Source organism: Amphibalanus amphitrite, unplaced genomic scaffold, assembly GCF_019059575.1.
Source record: "Amphibalanus amphitrite isolate SeventyFive unplaced genomic scaffold, NRLGWU_Aamphi_draft 001466F_arrow, whole genome shotgun sequence".
Taxonomy (NCBI): domain Eukaryota; kingdom Metazoa; phylum Arthropoda; class Thecostraca; order Balanomorpha; family Balanidae; genus Amphibalanus; species Amphibalanus amphitrite.
This window is the reverse complement of record NW_024882959.1, coordinates 55,350-73,338: the sequence shown is the minus strand read 5'-3', so window position 1 is coordinate 73,338 and position 17,989 is coordinate 55,350. Positions and strand designations below refer to the sequence as shown.

Genomic DNA, 17,989 nt, shown 5'->3' with positions numbered 1-17,989 from the left:
CTTATAATTTTTCAAATCAATTTTTAAGTACGTATTTGACATCGTACACCAAGATAAATAGCACCATCGTGTTCCTGAGCTCAAACTGCATCCAATAGACACTTTCTTATTGAAAAATTTTAACTTCAAAATTTGACCTTTTTGACCTGAAAGTGACCTGACGTGAGCTAAATTCAACTCAAAATAACCTCAAATGACACAAACGACATCAAATTCGAAATCTATGGCCTAAATGGACCATAAAACATGTGTCACGTGACCGACGCATGACATAATATTCCCGTGACCTGTGATGACCTGACCCTGACCTGAAAATCAAAGTACAAGTTTGGTACCCTCAGCGTATCTAAAACATCTGTTCACGAGTGTGTAAGCCAAAAATGAGCCTGATCTGACTTGTAAGACGGCGGCCAGAGCCCAAAATGTGAACAAGCCAAAATGCTAATAATTTGTACTTTGACCTGACCTGTGACGTCATCGGTGACCTCGAGGTCAATAAAATTAGGTTTTCTCGACAGTTGTTCCGGGGCTATCAGACGCCGTTTGAATTTTGACGATCGGCCCAGTAGTTTCGGAGTAAGGAGGGGGGCTATGAAGAGCCCCCCCCCCCCCCAGTAGGGCGTGTACGCAGACTCCAGTGGGGCGCGGGTTAAGTTGGTGGGGCAGAACGCGCATTAGCAAAAAGCAAGGTTGGTGGGGCAGTCGCCCCACCGTGCTAGAGCGATGAAAACACGTCAGATGTGTTCAGTTCGACGATACGGATCAACTGATATGCAAGATGACCCTTTACGGTCAAATTTTCAAAATAACCTTTCAAGTTAAAGGGACCCTCCCACCTTCAAAAAAGTTAATGAATTGGCATGAAAGTGATGTCGCTCGGTTCAGAAAGAGCAAAAACGAATATCTACCAAATTTCATCGAAAAATATTCACCGGTTTTCAAGATATTAGACTTTTACTTTTGTTTACTTTTTGGGATCTCCGCTGTTCCTGGCGACTTTATTTGAAAGTGCAGCATTTGTTGCGCGCTAAGCAGCATATACCACCGCGTGCTACAAAACGTTTTAGTCAAACATTTAAAAATCGTTAGATATCTGTGCTGACGTCACACATTCAGAGGGGTATTCCTATGCATTAGCCCCTCTGAATCAAAATGCTGCAATTTTGAAATTCAATATTTCCGATTTAAGGCATTTCTCGATGTTGAAAGTGCCGAAACCGGTAATTGTGAGCCAGGGACCCCATTTTGGCTATCTCAACTCAAATCTTATGTTAAGGTGGGAGAGGAACACGACACTGTCAAAAACAATGTCCGGCTCTCTTCAGTCAAAAGTTGTTGCCGAACAACATTTATCGTGAAAACGGCTATTTTTACAGTTTTTGCCCTCTGGAGGCCGTTGACCTGAGGTCAACTCTGAGATGAATGCTCAGAAAGGTCTGTAAAAGGACTATCGAATGCGCTATCGAATCTGCGGCGCTGTAGCGAATTGGTTCCCGAGTTAGCCATTGTCAGTCTCCAAAATTATTGAAATGGACTAAATTTGACCTTTGATGACCTCTGGTGACCTGACCTTTGACCTGACATAAAAAATGATCGAAGTGTTTCCGTGTTTATTTTTGACGCTCTTTCGATTGCCGCGTGTCGCTACGTGACTCAAGAGTCAAGAGCCGAGTTAGAGGGGACGTGGAAACGCCCCCAACCCCCAGCCGGCACGGAAAACACAGGCCACCTGTTAGGAACTAGCTCAAAATTTCAAAATGTAGGTATTAGGTATCTATCATAAAAAAAAAAATCAGCACCACAAAATGGCCCTGGATAATCTCACTTTTTGACACTCTAGCACTTCCCGATTTATTCAACACATGTGAGTCATTGACCTGGCCTGGAAAGCCAACATTGACCCAGGACATTAACCCTCGCACGACCAGGCCATTTCTCATAACACGAACGACCAGGGGGGGGGTTGTTACGACCCCCCCCCCCCCTGGCGTTTCGAAACGGAAGGTCGTAGAGCTTAGCGGAAAAAACCAACGGATTGCTCTCAACGAGATCTCGTGATTGGTGGTATATTTTTTGGTCCTAGGTCAACATTTGACCTACTTATGACCGGTCAAAGGTCAAATTTTCGGAAAAATTTAACTTTTTCAGATTTCCGCGCCGATTGCGGCAAAACGGTAAGAGATATCGACTTGAAATCTTCACTAACGTGATCCTTGATCAATTCTCTATCGTTTGGTGTGTATTTCGATTTCATAACTTTAAAAATGATGCGTTGGGAGCATCGGAAGTCTGCAAGGTCATTTGTGCATTGGGTCACGTCAGGCGTGTGACGTCACTGACCTGACCCTGACCCAAAATGAACTACAAGAAACAACCGACGATGCCTGAAATGGATAGCAAATTCGAATTCAGGGCATCAAAATACCCCGAAATGGCATACAAGTGCAAGAAGTCATTACAGGTCAACCGAGGTCAATGACCTTACCTTGACCTTTAGTGACCTTCAAAATGTCAACGGACATTGTGCCAATGTCAAATCAGCCAGTTGTGATTCTATAAAACAATCCATCAGTGCGTCAGGTCAGTCGGCATTTATACCAATGTGAAGCAATCTCCAATTTAGCGTAAATCTGGCCGGAGGTTGTTCCCTTTATGACGTCATAACTCCGTGACCTGACATGACCTTGACAAAAAAAAACCAAAAGTTGCGCAAAGGATGCCCCAAAGGGTACTGAAAATTTGAGCAGGCTATCTGAAACGGTTCGGCGTGTAGCTAAGAAAAACCTCGGGGGGGGGGGTTGATACAACCCCCCCCCCCTAGGCGTTCTAGGGTTAACCCTATTCCTGGCGGGGGGGCCTCAGGAGCCCCCCCTGAGGTTTTTTGGTTATATCTCCCAAACGCGTTGAGCTAGGAAGCTCAAATTTTCTGACTTTTCTTAAAAGGCTTCTACGCAGCATGTCTGAAAATTTTGAGTTGATCTGACCTCAGGTCAGGTCACCAGAGGCGGTTTGGTGACGCTACCTCAGAAAAGTTTGCAATCACGCCAGAGCTAGAGTTTTTGACCGATCAATTTCTTCTCTTCAGGGTTTAGTTAGGGTACCAGTATGTGCAATTTGTATATCTCGGAATTTTGATATCGGTGACCTAAGGTCAGGTCAATTTCGCGACCTCCCCATTATAAGTCAATGGGGGAAAAATCAACTCCCTGTTTTTACCACTAAAACGGGTCGGAATGGCCCCATATACCATACATGACTTCATATACGATCAACCTTCACTACCTTGAGGTCTGTTTTGCTGTTGGGCAGCTGTGAGGTCATGTGACGTCATCAAAGGTCACCAAAGGTTTTTGGCCAATAACTCCGTACAGGAACAAGATACAGACGCGTGGATGGTCTCATTGTGTTCAGCTCGTCAAGACGCATCGAATGATATACATGATGACCTCGAGGTCACGTGACCTGAGGTCAACCTTTGACCTTGACCTTTCGAGGTCAACATATATATCATTCGATGCGGATTGACGAGAGGATCACGATGATGCCCTTAGTTCGTTCCTATCTTGACTAATTCGAAAGTTATTCGAGAAAAACTCTCTCCATATCTAGTGCCGCCATTTTGACTTTTTCGACCCCTGTGACGTCATCTTTGACCTGACCTGAAAATGACCTTAGTAAAAATTGTAGATCTTGGCCGTGCGTATCCGATGCCGTTTACCGCTTGTCGCTATCTTGCTTCGTTCTCGAGATCTCAGGGGGGGGCCGAATCGGCCCCCCCCCCCGCCAGTTTCTTGTCCCGGCGGAGCCCGCCAGGAATAGGGTTAAGCGTCAAACTTCAAACGTCAAACTTTCAGTACCAGGGGGGGCAGAGTCTGGCCCCCCGCCCTCCCAGCAGGGCGCCGTTCGGCGGAATACTCCAGCCGGGCGTGAGCCGAAGCTTTCGATTGCCTCTTACCATCTTTCTACGACTATCCGTTCTGGAATTACATAGACTGGGTGTGGAAACGGACCCCATCAGCGTTTGGCTGACAGCTGAGTTATGAATATTCTAATGAATATTATGATTTAAGAAAATGACCTTATGCTCATGATACAATGAAATGATAGTGAAAAAGTCAAAAAAATATTATACCTACTTATATACCTAATACCTACCTACCCATGGGTGGAGAACCTGCCCCGGCCACCCCGGCCGTGGCCGGGGTAACTTTCAGTGGGGTAACTTTTCCACTCTTGCTCCGACAACTTTCTCACAGTTCATGACCATAACGGAGCTAGAACACTGCAAGCAAAACATTCGATAACACGGTCGCGAATAATATTTCAGGTGCATGCTTAAATCAATTAGAGGGCCAAAACGGTCAAATTTGACATTTTTGTGTGGGAAGGTTGCAACTTTCCACGAAATAAGCTTTGCAAAGGGCCTGATCGCAGTTTTTAGCACTATTATGCAGCAAATTTGACCTGATGACCTGACACTTAGGTGACCTGCGGCCGAACTTTTAAGGCGTGATGCAAAATTGTTGTTAAAATTACGAAATTTTTCGCACCTGCGAGCAGCAGTCTTCCCTAAAAAGCATAAAAACTGCAGACATGTCACAGGATCAGGATATGGGTTTGTTGATTGCCGTTGACAAATAGGCATTGGAGCATATCGTCTTTCTGACTTTCGGTCGCCGGCCGGGGTAACTTTTTCAGACATTCTCCACCCATGTACCTACCTACTTAGGTATAATACTTTTTGGACTTATTTCACTATCATTTCATTGTATCATGGGCTTAATGTAATTTTTAACATCATAATATTTATAATTATGCTCAAACTAGCCATTTTTTTGGGTTAGGCCCTTTCGGTCCAATGAGACCATTTCAGAGCCGGGAGGATGATAGGATATAGGGGGAGACATTGGTCTGGGCAGGCACCCTAGTGAGTCGCCGGGGCTGAGCCCGTCCAGAGGACAGGCCACCCAGCCCCAAGGCACTCACTGCACCCGGCTACGGGGTGCGCTCCCTCGGGAGCAGCGGTGCCGCTCCAAGGGAGCAGCCCGCATCAGATAAAGTTGCCTGTCCAGGCCGGAGGGGGGTTGCGGCGTGGAGGAGAAGGATTTCAGTATCCTGAGGATAGAAGCACGGAACGGTGAAACTAGCCATAGCTCACCTCCAACGAATATGCTAATGGATAAAGGATTCCGATGTTAGAATCGCTCGCGACAGATCAGCGGCTTCTGCAGCGCCATGTCAGTACCCGTAAACTAGCAGTTTCCGTTTGGCCGTCAGATGTCTCGCCAGTCCCCACACGGGAGGCAGGCTCCACCGGTCCGGGCAGCTGCTCAGCGGCCGCACTGGACGGCGGACCGCCAGCTGGCTCCATTCGCCGACCGTTCCACCCCTCTGGGCGGCCGGTCTTGCTGCGGCGGTCCAGTCGTGGCCTTGGTCCGGCGTCGAGAGGTCGGGCGCCGCCGCCCGGTCGGGGAGCGACAGGACGCACACGTGATTTTGGGAACGGCGGCGGAGAGCTGACGGAGATGAGGTCGCGGCTGGAACGTAGCTGACAGGTTAGTTTCCTCCAGGGTTTGATGTTGGTCTGCTGTCATCTGTCTTGCGCTGTATCCAGTGTCGTCCTTTCACGCTATGAGAGTGAGTCACGTAACCTTGGGGTACCAGACTGCCCCTGCTACTTGCGAGCTGTGGGCTGGCACTTTCCTCGATGCCGCTTCTTCGAATGAGCTGATTTGTATCCTGCTCTGGGTGATGCGATATCAGATCCGAACACGTGGAAACTTGAATTATTGACTATTGTCATACCTATACGAGTACTCATATAAAACGCGGCTCTGTTTTTGCTTTTGTGGTTGGTTATGAATACCTTAGATATGAATGGACGCTTTTGCTTTATTTGTACCTCTGCACTGTCTGCAGTCTTCTGTCACGTTAAATTTGTTTTTCATCTTTGGATGTTTTCAGCACCTATCTGCTATCTGCCATCTAATAACGTAACAAACTTTCTCATTGCCCATAAAACCGGATTCTAAACATCAAACGCGGGATTCCCGGTGGCCGATAGGACTGAAATTAACCCGCGCCCATAAAGCGCATTCGATAACTCTTTTTAACGATATTTCACTAACAACTCCTCAGATTTGATCTAGGATCAATTGTTTAGCTACAGAGGGCATGAACTTTAATCTGCGCATGACTAAAGGGGGAGGCTCTACAGAGCCCCCCTCCCGTTTTTCGGCAATATCTTCCAAACCGTTTAACGCATCAACACGAAACTTAACCCTCGCCCGCACATGGGAGGCAGTCTTTCTGCTCTGCACTCAACATTTTTAGAGCTAGAAGGCTGATTTTTCGTATAGCTGCTCGTCTATCCTTTCTTGATGTCCACTGAAAATTTAAAGTTTCTGTGATTTTTGGTTTCGGAGATATGACCTTGTTTTTCAGGTCATGTCATGACCCAAATGGCCAATTCTCAACATCTTGCGTTTGCCATGGGCCTTGTGAGCTTTTGACACCCTGATTTCGGCCTTTTTTGCCAGTCTTACCTCCCACCTATCATGGAACATGTTGTTCGACGATGTACAGGGGTCAAGGTCAGGGTCAAGGTCAGCCTAGGTCATCTAAGATAATTGCGTTTTAGGCAAGCTGAATTTACTTTTTGTGAAGTTTTTTGACTGCATTTTTGGTAAAAGCTTCTCAGATCATGATTTCATGTGATATGGACCCAAAAACAATCGATTCACACATCAGTATACACACAGACACACACAGACATACAAACACATATAGTTGACCTTGACCTAACTTGACCTGAAATGACCTCAGCAGCAAAATTCTGGTCGGATAGTGTGACAAAGAGGTTCTAGCTGGCTTGGCACCAGAAAACAGCATCGTCATCGGTATTTGATAAGCAGCGCACTTGATATCCAACGGTGACCCAAAACAGCAACATTTTTTAGTTTGACCTGACCTGGAAGGTCAATGACTGACCTGAGAAGGTAAAACTGGGTATCATTGGATTCGTCTCTTCCCAAAGAATCTTTTTGGTCTTTACTGCTAAGCTCTATCTCCAACAGGAACGAAATGGCGCGGGGGGGTGGCAACCACCCCCCCCCCCCCCCCCATGTGCGTTCTAGGATGGGAAAATGGCATGTGCGGGCGAGGGTTAACCCGCGCCCCGCTGGGGGGGGGGGCAGAATCTGCCCCCCCTCCCGTTTTTCGCCAATAACTTCTAAACGCGTTACGCCAGCGACGTCAAACTTTCGGTACCTTATCATACATCAATTTGACACGTTCCCTGAAAATTTAAGCGAAATCCGTCGGAAATTTTTTGAGAAATTGACGTTTTAGTGACGTCATGTTCGCCATTTTCGCCTAAAAAACGGCAAAATTTCAAACGCTGCTAACATCTTCATTTTTAAAGGAATCAAGACGTAACAAAAAAGGTTATACGTGATTCTACTTTGTCTATCAAATGGCTATCTCGGTTCTTTGAAAATTTTGGATTTTGGCCCAAATTTTTTCAAAAACTGACTTTTTTGGGAAAATAATTATAAAATCCAAAATTTTGAGTGTATCGAAAAAAACGGAATATATTTCAGAGAAGTAGTCTATATGCACCTACATACCAATTTTTAGAAGAATCGGTTCGAAAATGTGGGAGTTATTCAAAATTTTATGACGTCACGACACACAAAAATTTTGAAAAATGATTTTTTAAGAAGTTCTAGACCTCGTACGGAAACAAAAATAGCACCATTCGATTCGCCGTGAAAAACTGCATCAGATAGACACCTTTTTAGGCCTTAGCAACCAACTTCAAAATTTGACCTCACTTGACCTGACCTTGACCTGACCTCGACCTGAAATTCATTCAGAGGTGGTCCATATCACTTATTGAGTGTGCCTATTGAATTCTATGAGTAAAATGACCCATAAAACATGTGTCGCACATGCCCTTTTCTATATTTTGTTTTTGGTGACCTGACCTGACCTGACCTTGACCTTGACCTTTGAATGACATTGTATGCAACGAATATTGTCTGGGTAGTCTAAGAACACGTTTTGGGCAATCAGCCTTATTCCATTCTTTGGCAACTACGGTGCAAGGCCGATACTGTAGAAACTTGCATTTTGTACCCTTGACCTGACCTTGACCTGACCTCTGACCTACTTAAGCAAAAAAAAATTGGGCTCTTAAGATCCGCCTTGTTGAGAGCTTTCGATTGCCGTTTTCCTCGTCTTTCTACGACCATCGGTTCGGAAATTAGACAGGGGGCAGAATCTGCCCCCCCCCCCCCCCCAGCAGGGCGCGTATGGCTGAATAGCCCAGCGGGGCGCGGGATAAGGTACGTACCTTCAGCGGCATAAATTTGACATCATTGGTTTAAATTTCCACTTTTTAGCTGCCATGAGTCGGCCGAAAATGACGTCAGAGTGACGTCATGTCGGCCGATTTTTATGCAAAACTTACGGTAATCGCTGTCAAGGGCTCAGTTTTTAAGCTATAATAAATCTTATTTCTTTGCATGAGTGGACTCACAATAAACGTGGCTATCAAACTGCTATCTAGGATTTTCAAATTTTTAAAATTTTGAAAAATATACTTATATGAAAAATATATATACTATCTTCATAATGGCCAAGTTATACGCCAAAAAGCTGATAATATTTACTTTGACCTGACCTTTGACGTCATCGGTGACCTCTAAGTCAATGAAATTAGGTTTCTATCAACAGTTTTTCCATGACTATCAGGCGCTGTTTGAATTTTGACGATCGGTCCAGTAGTTTGGAAAATATCCCACTCATGCACGGATTAAAAATAGCGGTTTTTACGGAAAATGTTTTTTTTTCGGTACTAGCATTTGACTGAAGAAAGTCCCGACATTTCTCTTGCCAGCGTCGTGTTCCTCTCGTCAAGATGCGTCGAAGGAATTATATGCATTGAAAGGTCATTTTGAAAATTTGATCTCAGGACTGGAAAACGTCATATTGCATATCAGTCGTTCCGTAGCGTCGAGCTGAACATGCATCTGAGGTGTTTTCATCGCTATAGCATACCTATCTCTATCAAAAGTTATTGTTTAAAACATCTGCTGGGAAACTTTTATGACATGAGATGACCCAGAGGCACAAAGAGGGGTCACAGGCGCAATTTTTCGATTCAGTGTGTCGTGTTTACTTGTTGTTTGACCTGAATGTTTGAGAGTGTTCAGAACGACTTTCGTCCAAAAGAGGCGCATTTAAATGTTATTCCATTGATTTATAATGGAGAGGTTGCAAAACTGACCTGATCTTATGTCAACGATATCAAAATTATGTGATATGATTTTATACGTGCTGTTGCCATTATGCATTGCTGAAAGTTTCAAAGTGATCTGTTACTCGGTGTGTAGCGAATAGCTATGGCACTAGCATTGTAACTTATTTCTAGGTGAGGTCACTTGACCTAAACTGGTGATCTATCATCTAACCTTGAGAGATATTGGTTTGTAATTTTCATAAAATGCAAAAATGATGTAATAAGGTTTGTCAAAAACGGAGGTACTCCGCGCCGCTATTTTTTAGATAGTTGCGAACAACCGCAAAAGGTGTGTTCGTCCCCCTCCCTTCCTTGAACCCGCGCCCCGTAGGGCTACCGGCGGACCCTACCACCCGTAGGGGGGGGGGGGGGCGTTTGGGCCTCCCTTAAGATCTCGGAATTTTACCGGCCAATTTTCAAAATTCAAACAGCGTTCGATAGCCCCACCGGGGAACTACCTTGTCACCACATTTTATAAACCTAGGTCAAACCGATGACGTCACAGGTCAGGTCAAAGGTCGGATTTTCACCGTTCACAGGCATTTCAAGAAATTTGTTGTGAAATCGATTAAATTTTGTAAGTTATTGAAAACTATCGATGATACATTGTTCGTCAAACACATACTTCGCTAGTCGCTACCTGTAACCTGAGGTCACTGACACCAGGTCAGGTCACAGAGGTCAGGTCACTGGGGGGTCACAATATGAAAGTGTCGTGTGATACATGTGTTATGGTCCATTTTACATGACAAATGCGATTATGTGGGTCAGGCAGCCTTTGGGGCCAGCTTAGGTCACGTTTTGGCGAAGGTCAGGTCAAGGTCAGGTCAAATTAGGTCAAATTTCAAAGTTGATATTTTTGCATAAAATGGGTATCGATTCGATGCAGCTCTTCACGGGGAGTCCAATGATGGTCTTTGTTTTTCCCAACGTGGTCTAGAATTGCCAAAAAATGAGTTTGAAAATTTAACGTCATCATTTTTGAACAGTTTTTTTTCGCTATAACTTGGCTAAAAAACAAGATATCGATCTGCAATTTGGTATGTAGATAGAACACGGTAGGTATTATCACATATATTCCTGTTTTTTTTAACTAAAAAACGTTTGGGATTTTTTGGCTAATTTATCCAAAAAATTGCTTTTTTATTTTTGGGGGTCAAAACTCAAAAAGTTCAAAAATCCGAGATAGCAGTTTTGTAGCCTTGTCAATTCTACCTACACCTTTTATGTCTTGCTCATTTTTCTGTGTCTTCAAAGTTGTAGGCCTCACAGCTCTTCTCGCGAAGGTCTTTTTTCGGTCGAAAATGGCAGAGCATGACGTCATTCTCACGTCATTTGTGGCCAACCTATCATAGCCTCTGGGAAAAATTTTTTGGTCACAATGTGTAAAATTGATGCCCGTAGGGGTCCTGAAAGATTGGTGGCGATATCTCTAGCCGTTTAGGAGATAACGACGGAAAAGGACGGGGGGGTCCGTTTCGGCCCCCCCCCCCTACTGGGCGCGGGTTAACCCTCGCCGGCACAGGCCATTTTGCGTCCTTCGACGGCACAAGGGGGGGGGGGGGGTTGGTACGACCCCCCCTCGCGTTTGGCCCCTGATCGAGCTAGAGCTTCGCGGAAAAAACGAGCGTGTTGCCCGTCACGAGAGGAAGCCGATGATACCCAATTTTAAGGTCCTAGGTCATCGGGTGACCTTCCAGGTCAGGTCAATGACCCGAAAACCGGGAAAATCGGGACCTGTTAGAAAGTCGTAAAGTGTGGCTGTTATGTGGTTTTCCGGGGTGCTGATCACGAATATCGTGTTAGTTTTGATCAGAGATGATGTCTTTAGGTATTTAGACCAGGTCGGGTCAGGTCAGGTCAGGTCAACCGGTAGGGGCTGTGACGGGTATTCGTAATACATGTCAGCCGCCTCTGACAGCTTCGTAACATGTTACGAAGGCACCAAAACTACTTCGTAAATGTTCAAATGGTTGCTAAATTCGAATTCAGCTCCAAAAACTAGCCTAGAAACATGTAAAACTCGAAAAAGTGAACCGAGGTCACCCGAGGTCACCAAAGGTCAATGACCTGACCTGACCTTCAGGTGACCTTGACACCCACCCTAATGTATGGGAGCAACATCAAATCACATGTTTGAACGTTTGAAACCACGAAAAGCTTGCAAACGCGCGGCTAATGCGAGCCGACATACGCCGAATCGCGATTTCGGCCAAACATGGTCACGGAAAAGAGGTCACAGGTCAAAGGTCATTTGGGTCAGGGTCATGAAATTTTCAGGGGAGGTGTAAAATTGATCAATGCGAAGGTACTGAAGGTTTCTTTGCGATCGGCCGCTTTTTACGCGAGTTATTCGCGAAAAACCTTAGGGGGGTTGCATCAACCCCCCCCCCCTGTGCCGGCGAGGGTTAAGCGCGAATCACTGTATAGTGTATAGTGAATCACTGCGCCTACAGCGAATTGCTATATAACTAACTGGCCATGGACCGTAGTCCGTATGATGGTGATGTTAGTAAACTTATGCAGCGCCACTTACAGTGGGGGTGAAGCTAGTAGAGGTAGAGTAGGTAGAATGCCCCGTTCATAGCAGCAAAATACGTGGTTCGTGCTGTATAAAAGGCACCAACAGGCACCATGCGCAATAATAGGAGTTCAATATCCGGAGCAGCACACGGACCCGGACTCTGTGCCCGACATAATGCACCATTGAATACAGGCTGCGATGTTACGCCTACGTAGACCATTTTAATGTAAACACACCATCATGAGGCCAACTTGCCTTCCGATGTTCCCTTGCGAGACTGGAGCGTGATCAGCTGCGCCGCAAACGTTCAACAGCCGACGTTAGCGACGCGACAGAATTGAGAGTGGACATCGGACAACTGAAAGGAGACATGAACTATTGGTATCATTCCTTTATCGTTTGTATAAATACACCTAACTACTAACTTGTCATGCACAAATTTTGTCGCTGCATTTTGACTCATACCATGCTGCGTATACCTTGTTCCGTGTCCGCCCGTTATAAACGCTCTAATGAGGTACTCGACTTCCGTTGGTGCCACACTGGGTGAGGGTACGAGTAAGTAAGTGTGCTGGGTGTGGGTGCGACGGGCGGAGGCTGGCTGACGGGGGTGGGGGTGGAGGTCCCTACACTGCCTGTGGGGACAGGAGTGCGCACCTGCTACATCCGTTCCTCCGCTGATCGTAGGACTTGGTGCCGTCAGTGGTCGCCCAGCGGCGACAGCGGGACTAGCTTCCTTCCCGATCCTGCCGCGGCGATCGATCAGCCCGTCTCGACCCTCCTGTCCAGTCCCCCCGCCTGTGTCAGCGTTGACACAGCCATTCATAGCCAACAGCCATTGACCGTGGCGCCGTGACCCGCAGGTGAAGCCGTGGGGTCCGGCCGGCGCGCACAGCCGCGGATCGCCGCCGCCATGCGACCCAGCGCCAGCCTCCTCCGCTTCAGCCTGGTGCTGAACGCGTGCCTGCTCTTCTCCTACGGCGTCTGGTACATGCACCAGTCGACGGTGGTCGGGTTTGTTCCGGAGCCGACCGCCCAGGCCGCGCCCGTGGCCAGGACCGTACTGGAAACCAGACCGACCACAACCCCAGCGGCGGCGGCGGAGACGACGGAAGCCGCGCCTCCCCAGACAGCGGCGCAGATCGACCCGCACTGTGCCTTGAGCCAACTGAGACAATGCAGCGACGTGGTGCCACGAGCGCACTATGTGATGCGGGGCACTAAGTACTGGGTATTGTACAACTTCGTGATCGGCGAGCGTCGCGTGGCGTGCAACGAGACGGTGACGTATACCACCCACGGAGACTTCACCTTCTTAGACAACATAGTGCCCCTGGTGCTCCGCTGGCGCGCTCCCGTGTCGTTCGCGCTGTACGCTCCTGCCGATGACTTTATACCTTCCGTCGAGGCCCTGTCGTACCTGCGCTTCTGTGCTGACCCGCTCGCCAGAGAACTAGTCACTTTCCACGTGGTCTTTGACGTGGACAAGGTGCCGCTGAACGTGACAAACGCGACGCAGCTGCTGCAGCGGCAGCCGGACTGCTCCAAGCCGCCGCCCTGGGTGGCAAAGGAGTCGTACCGCAAGGCCAAGCACCTGACGTACCCGGTGAATGTGCTGCGCAATGTGGCGCGCGAGACGGTGATGACTCACTATGTGCTGCCCTCGGACGTAGAGCTGTACCCGAGCGAGGGTCTGGCCGAACAGTTCATAGACATGGTGCGCCGCAACGCGCCGGTTCTGTGCCGGCCTCAGCCGCGCGTCTACGTGCTCAGCATCTTCGAGGTGGCCGCCAACCACACGCCTCCACTACACAAGGACCAGCTGACGGGCATGCTGAAGAACGGCACCGCCATCCCGTTCCACAAGTACATGTGTCCCACGTGCCACCGGATACCGAAGGCCAAGGAGTGGACCTTCTCCAAGGAGACGCAGCAGATGGACGTGTTCCACGTGGGAAAGCGGCACCCGCCGTTCGAGAAGTGGGAGCCCATCTACATATGTACCAACCAGGAGCCCGCCTATGACGAACGCCTCACCTGGGAAGGCAAGATGGATAAGATGGGACAGGTAAGACTGTCTTTGCTAGGGAGGTTTGAATGCTTTGCCATCATAATGTATCATCGTGTTTGCATTGTATGGACCCCACTTCCTCATTCGGTGGACGTTGTAGTCATATTTTCGGAAACCGTGTCTCGAAGGCTATGTGAACTGTACCGGCATTGCACCGTCCAACCGAGCCGTGGTCTTTTCATATGAATGGTGCGTGGTAAGGACGGAGCACCATTGCTGGCCCACTGTTTGGTTATTACCAGTCGAGAAAGCCAACACCAAATTGGTAGGGAGATCGACCAAAGTAACAATAGGCGAGCCACCGCAGTGGTGGTCCGGCGGATCTGTTATTTCAACGCCAGCACAGTCCGGCCCCTTGCCGTTTTTATATGGGAAAGGGACGATGTGGCTGTTTTTGCTGTGTGACGAAGGTGGCTGGTGATAGGCGAGGGAGGGAGGGAGGGAGGGAGGGAGAGGGAGAGGGAGAGAGAGAGAGAGAGAGAGAGAGAGAGAGAGAGAGAGAGAGAGAGAGAGAGAGAGAGAGAGAGAGAGAGAGAGAGAGACTGGAAAGAGAGAGAGGGGGGTGGAGAAGGCGAGAGAGAGAGAGAGAGGGGAAGGAGGGAGAGAGGGAGCGAGAATGTGAGCGAGGAAGCGCATGCCTATGTAAGCGAGAGAGTGAGAAGATGAAAGAGCATATGCCCGAGAGAACGACATCGGTAGCAAGAGTGACAAAGCAAACGCAATTCAAATACCCACAAATAAATTTAGCATGTTCTGCCCCTTGTGGCAAGACACCCACCTGCACGGTGCATATTCTATGTTTCTTCTCTTTTAGCCGGGCTAATCGTTCTAACATGGAACCTCGCTACTTCCAGAAGCAATAGGTCTATCTTTGCGAGCTAGAATCGAACGCTTCTTCATGGTCATCGTACTCCCTACTAGGCGAGCTCAACTGAACCCTTTAACGTATCGATAAAGCATTATGCCTTACGTGGCCACGTATGTACGGCACTTATGTCATCGATTCCGCGAGTTCTGAGACCTATCGCTGGCGGCGATCGATATACGGCTGGTCACTGATGGCATAGTCATAGTCATAGTCATTAGGCGGCACAGGGGTTCACGAAGCCCGGGAAGGGGGACGTTTGCTGGCTGACGGGTCGGGTGCCACTGCACCGGCCGCTACCAAGCGTGTTCGCCATGCGTTGAAGGGAAGAATGCTGTGCAGTGTTAGACTGTACATACACTGGCTCAGACACTTCATGTGCTTGAGTGATGAACATTGGTAAATATTAAATGTAAGAAACCAAGCATTGCTCAAGGAAGAAGAGCGTAGGTGCATTCATTGTAAAATCATGTGTACGCATAGCAAAGATAACAAAAAGGGCAAAAACTTCTGATGGTGCACTGTGCAGCTAATAAATGGTTAGCTACGATGATTAAAACGAATATAACGGCACTCTGGCCAGCTGTTGGGGACTGGAATAATGATCAAACAATTCCTCTTTTTCAGGGTTATACGTTATGCATACAAGACTACGACTTCATGATACTAAACAACGCATTCCTGGTTCACAAGCCCGGTATCAAAAAGTACAAGTAAGTATCTACTTTGGTGTTACTCAGAATAGGCAGAGTTTTAGACTTCTTACTCCTTACTCATCACCCGTTTATACTTGTGGCGCAGGAAGTGGCTGTTGCTGCTGTCCATTGCTCATTGCACGGGCATTTTGCGCAGCTATAGTCACGCGGCGTAATTATGATACAGGGTACACCGTAGTAATTCTGCCGAATAAAGGCAAAACCCAATATGTTCGGGTGACCTCTGACCTGATGTAATGGCCTCTGACCCGACATAATGGTTTTTGCCTTTGCACGGCAGAATTATCATCGTACGACGGGCGCCGTTACGTTTGACATTCGTGGGTGCGTTACAGCTACGTAGTACCTAGTTAAAAAGTGTTTAGCATAAGTTAGAAGAAAATGGACTAAAATGAGTTTACAGGTTTAGCCATATTTCAAGTGGCATCAGGTGGCTAAATGTCTTTCACCTGATATAACGCTGACGCAGCCTCCGCTGACCGCTACATGCCAAATAACGCCCGCTCTCGGTCCGCCGCAGGCCTGACAAGTGGCGGGACACGCTGGTGTCGAAGCAGCGCCGCTTCATCCTCAGCGCAGAAAAGCTGGAGCTGGAGCGAATGTTTGGTCGACGAAAACAGTGCAACCTCTCCTGATCGGCCTTAGCGGCAATCAGACTCAGCAGGGTCCAACGGGGCGCGCCGGCGCAAGGAGTGCCCCGTGTGGCGGCGCTCAGATGAGGCCACAATAGTAGGTCGGTTTCGGCGTTGGTTGTTTTGTGAAATCGATTAGTGCGTTTTGTATTAGGAATTTTGTGATATCGGCTGAAGCTGCCCACGTGAGACGTTCCCGAGCCGTGTGGTGTAATGATGTAACGTGATATCGAAGACACTGATTTGTGAGTGTAATTCTCTGATTATTTCGGTTTCCAGTAGTCAGTTGTGATTCATGGAGTCTTGCAGAGTAGGCTGGACGCCGAGATCGGCAGCGTAACGCACTTACAATAATGCGTCTGCTGTTGTCATATAACAACGCGAACCGGTGTCATGAAGAAAGACCGACAAAGACGGACAGGGTTAGGGCAGCTGCACAGGCTGCCAATGGGACGCTACCGAACGGTGCCCTATCGGCAACTGCGCGTGTCTCTGGGACCGGCATAAGCGCGCAGCTGTAATGTTATTGAGTGTAATATTGCCCTTGTCGGTACGAGCAATCAGCATTGTTGTGAAGCCAAGCCTTATAAGTGCCACATGTGTGTAGCGGCCCTGTGCAATGGACGCCTGTCAGTGTGCTGGTCGCCGAGAAAATCTCGGCAATGTTTGGTCATGTTTACAATCGCTGTCGAGTTTTTACCGTGCAAAACGGTAAGTTCAGTGAGCTGTAGCGAAATTGTCCGTATTTTCATGTGGGAGATGTGATTTTTGTATGATCAGTATCGGGTGCGGAATCAGGATGGCTTAATCAATTACGGATAATTATGGTATTTGTTACAGAATGTGATCTAATGTGTTTAGTTAGGCGGCTCTACTGAATGGTGGGATTGAACCAAAGAAGTATTGTTCATTGAATGACGCTGTAACCCTGCATATCTGCCATGTGTGCTGAGATTTTTGAAGTAAATGTTCGATCGATAATCACTGGATTTCTACGACTGCGATATGGTATCACATCGGCAACTTTATTTGTTGGAATGGTTGTCAACAACAGACTCCCTTTATTTATTATACGTTTCGTCAGAACCGCTAACTCAACACATTCACTTCAATGCTTCACGATAAATCCAGGCACATTCTGCCAAAGCCGTGGGTCGTCTCACTCCACAAAGATTTCGTTCGGATCGGCCAATGGCACGTGCCAACAGTTGACTCATGACTGTTGTGGGGCTGCGAGACAAATGACTGCACCGTTCCTCGCTCCCCGCTCATAATTGCCTGCGATCCCCTCCGTCCTTCTAGCCCTCGCATGTGTGCGGCGTTTGCCAGCTTCTAATGTGTAGGGGGGGGGGGTCGGTTGGACCCCCCCCCCTTGCCGTTTGGCCCCTGATCGAGCTAGAGCTTCGCAGAAAAAACGAGCATGTTGCCCGTCACGAGAGGAAGCCGATGATACCCAATTTTAAGGTCCTAGGTCATCGGGTGACCTTCCAGGTCAGGTCAAATGTCAATGACCCGAAAACCGGGAAAATCGGGACCTGTTAGAAAGTCGTAAAGTGTGGCTGCTATGTGGTTTTCCGGGGTGCTGATCACGAATATCGTGTTAGTTTTGATCAGAGATGATGTCTTCAAGCATTTAGACCAGGTCGGGTCAGGTCAGGTCAGGTCAACCGGTAGGGGTTGTGACGGGTATTCGTAATGCGTGTCAACCGCCTCTGACAGCTTCGTAACATGTTACGAAGTCACCAAAACTACTTCGTAAATGTTCAAATGGTTGCTAAATTCGAATTCAGCTCCAAAAACTAGCCCAGAAACATGTAAAACTCGAAAAAGTGAACCGAGGTCACCCGAGGTCACCAAAGGTCAATGACCTGACCTGA

The 17,989-nt window shown here is 47.7% G+C and overlaps 1 protein-coding gene across 1 annotated transcript; it reads left to right on the top strand.

The window, feature by feature from the left end:
- The first annotated feature begins 5,298 nt into the window (after positions 1-5,298).
- LOC122373250 (beta-1,4-glucuronyltransferase 1-like) lies at positions 5,299-17,093 on the top strand. Its single transcript, XM_043351124.1, has 4 exons — positions 5,299-5,555; positions 12,692-13,896; positions 15,392-15,477; positions 16,001-17,093. The coding sequence occupies exons 2-4, from the start codon at positions 12,742-12,744 to the stop codon at positions 16,113-16,115; spliced, it is 1,356 nt and encodes a 451-aa protein (XP_043207059.1). The 5' UTR covers positions 5,299-5,555; positions 12,692-12,741; the 3' UTR covers positions 16,116-17,093.
- The last annotated feature ends 896 nt before the right edge of the window (positions 17,094-17,989 follow it).

Excerpts from the sequence above, each read along its gene's own strand:
- LOC122373250 (XM_043351124.1), top strand. The coding sequence starts at position 12,742 with ATGCGACCCAGCGCCAGCCTCCTCCGCTTCAGCCTGGTGCTGAACGCG. Across the intron at positions 13,897-15,391 it reads AGATGGATAAGATGGGACAG|GGTTATACGTTATGCATACA; the intron begins GTAAGACTGTCT and ends CCTCTTTTTCAG. Across the intron at positions 15,478-16,000 it reads CCCGGTATCAAAAAGTACAA|GCCTGACAAGTGGCGGGACA; the intron begins GTAAGTATCTAC and ends GGTCCGCCGCAG.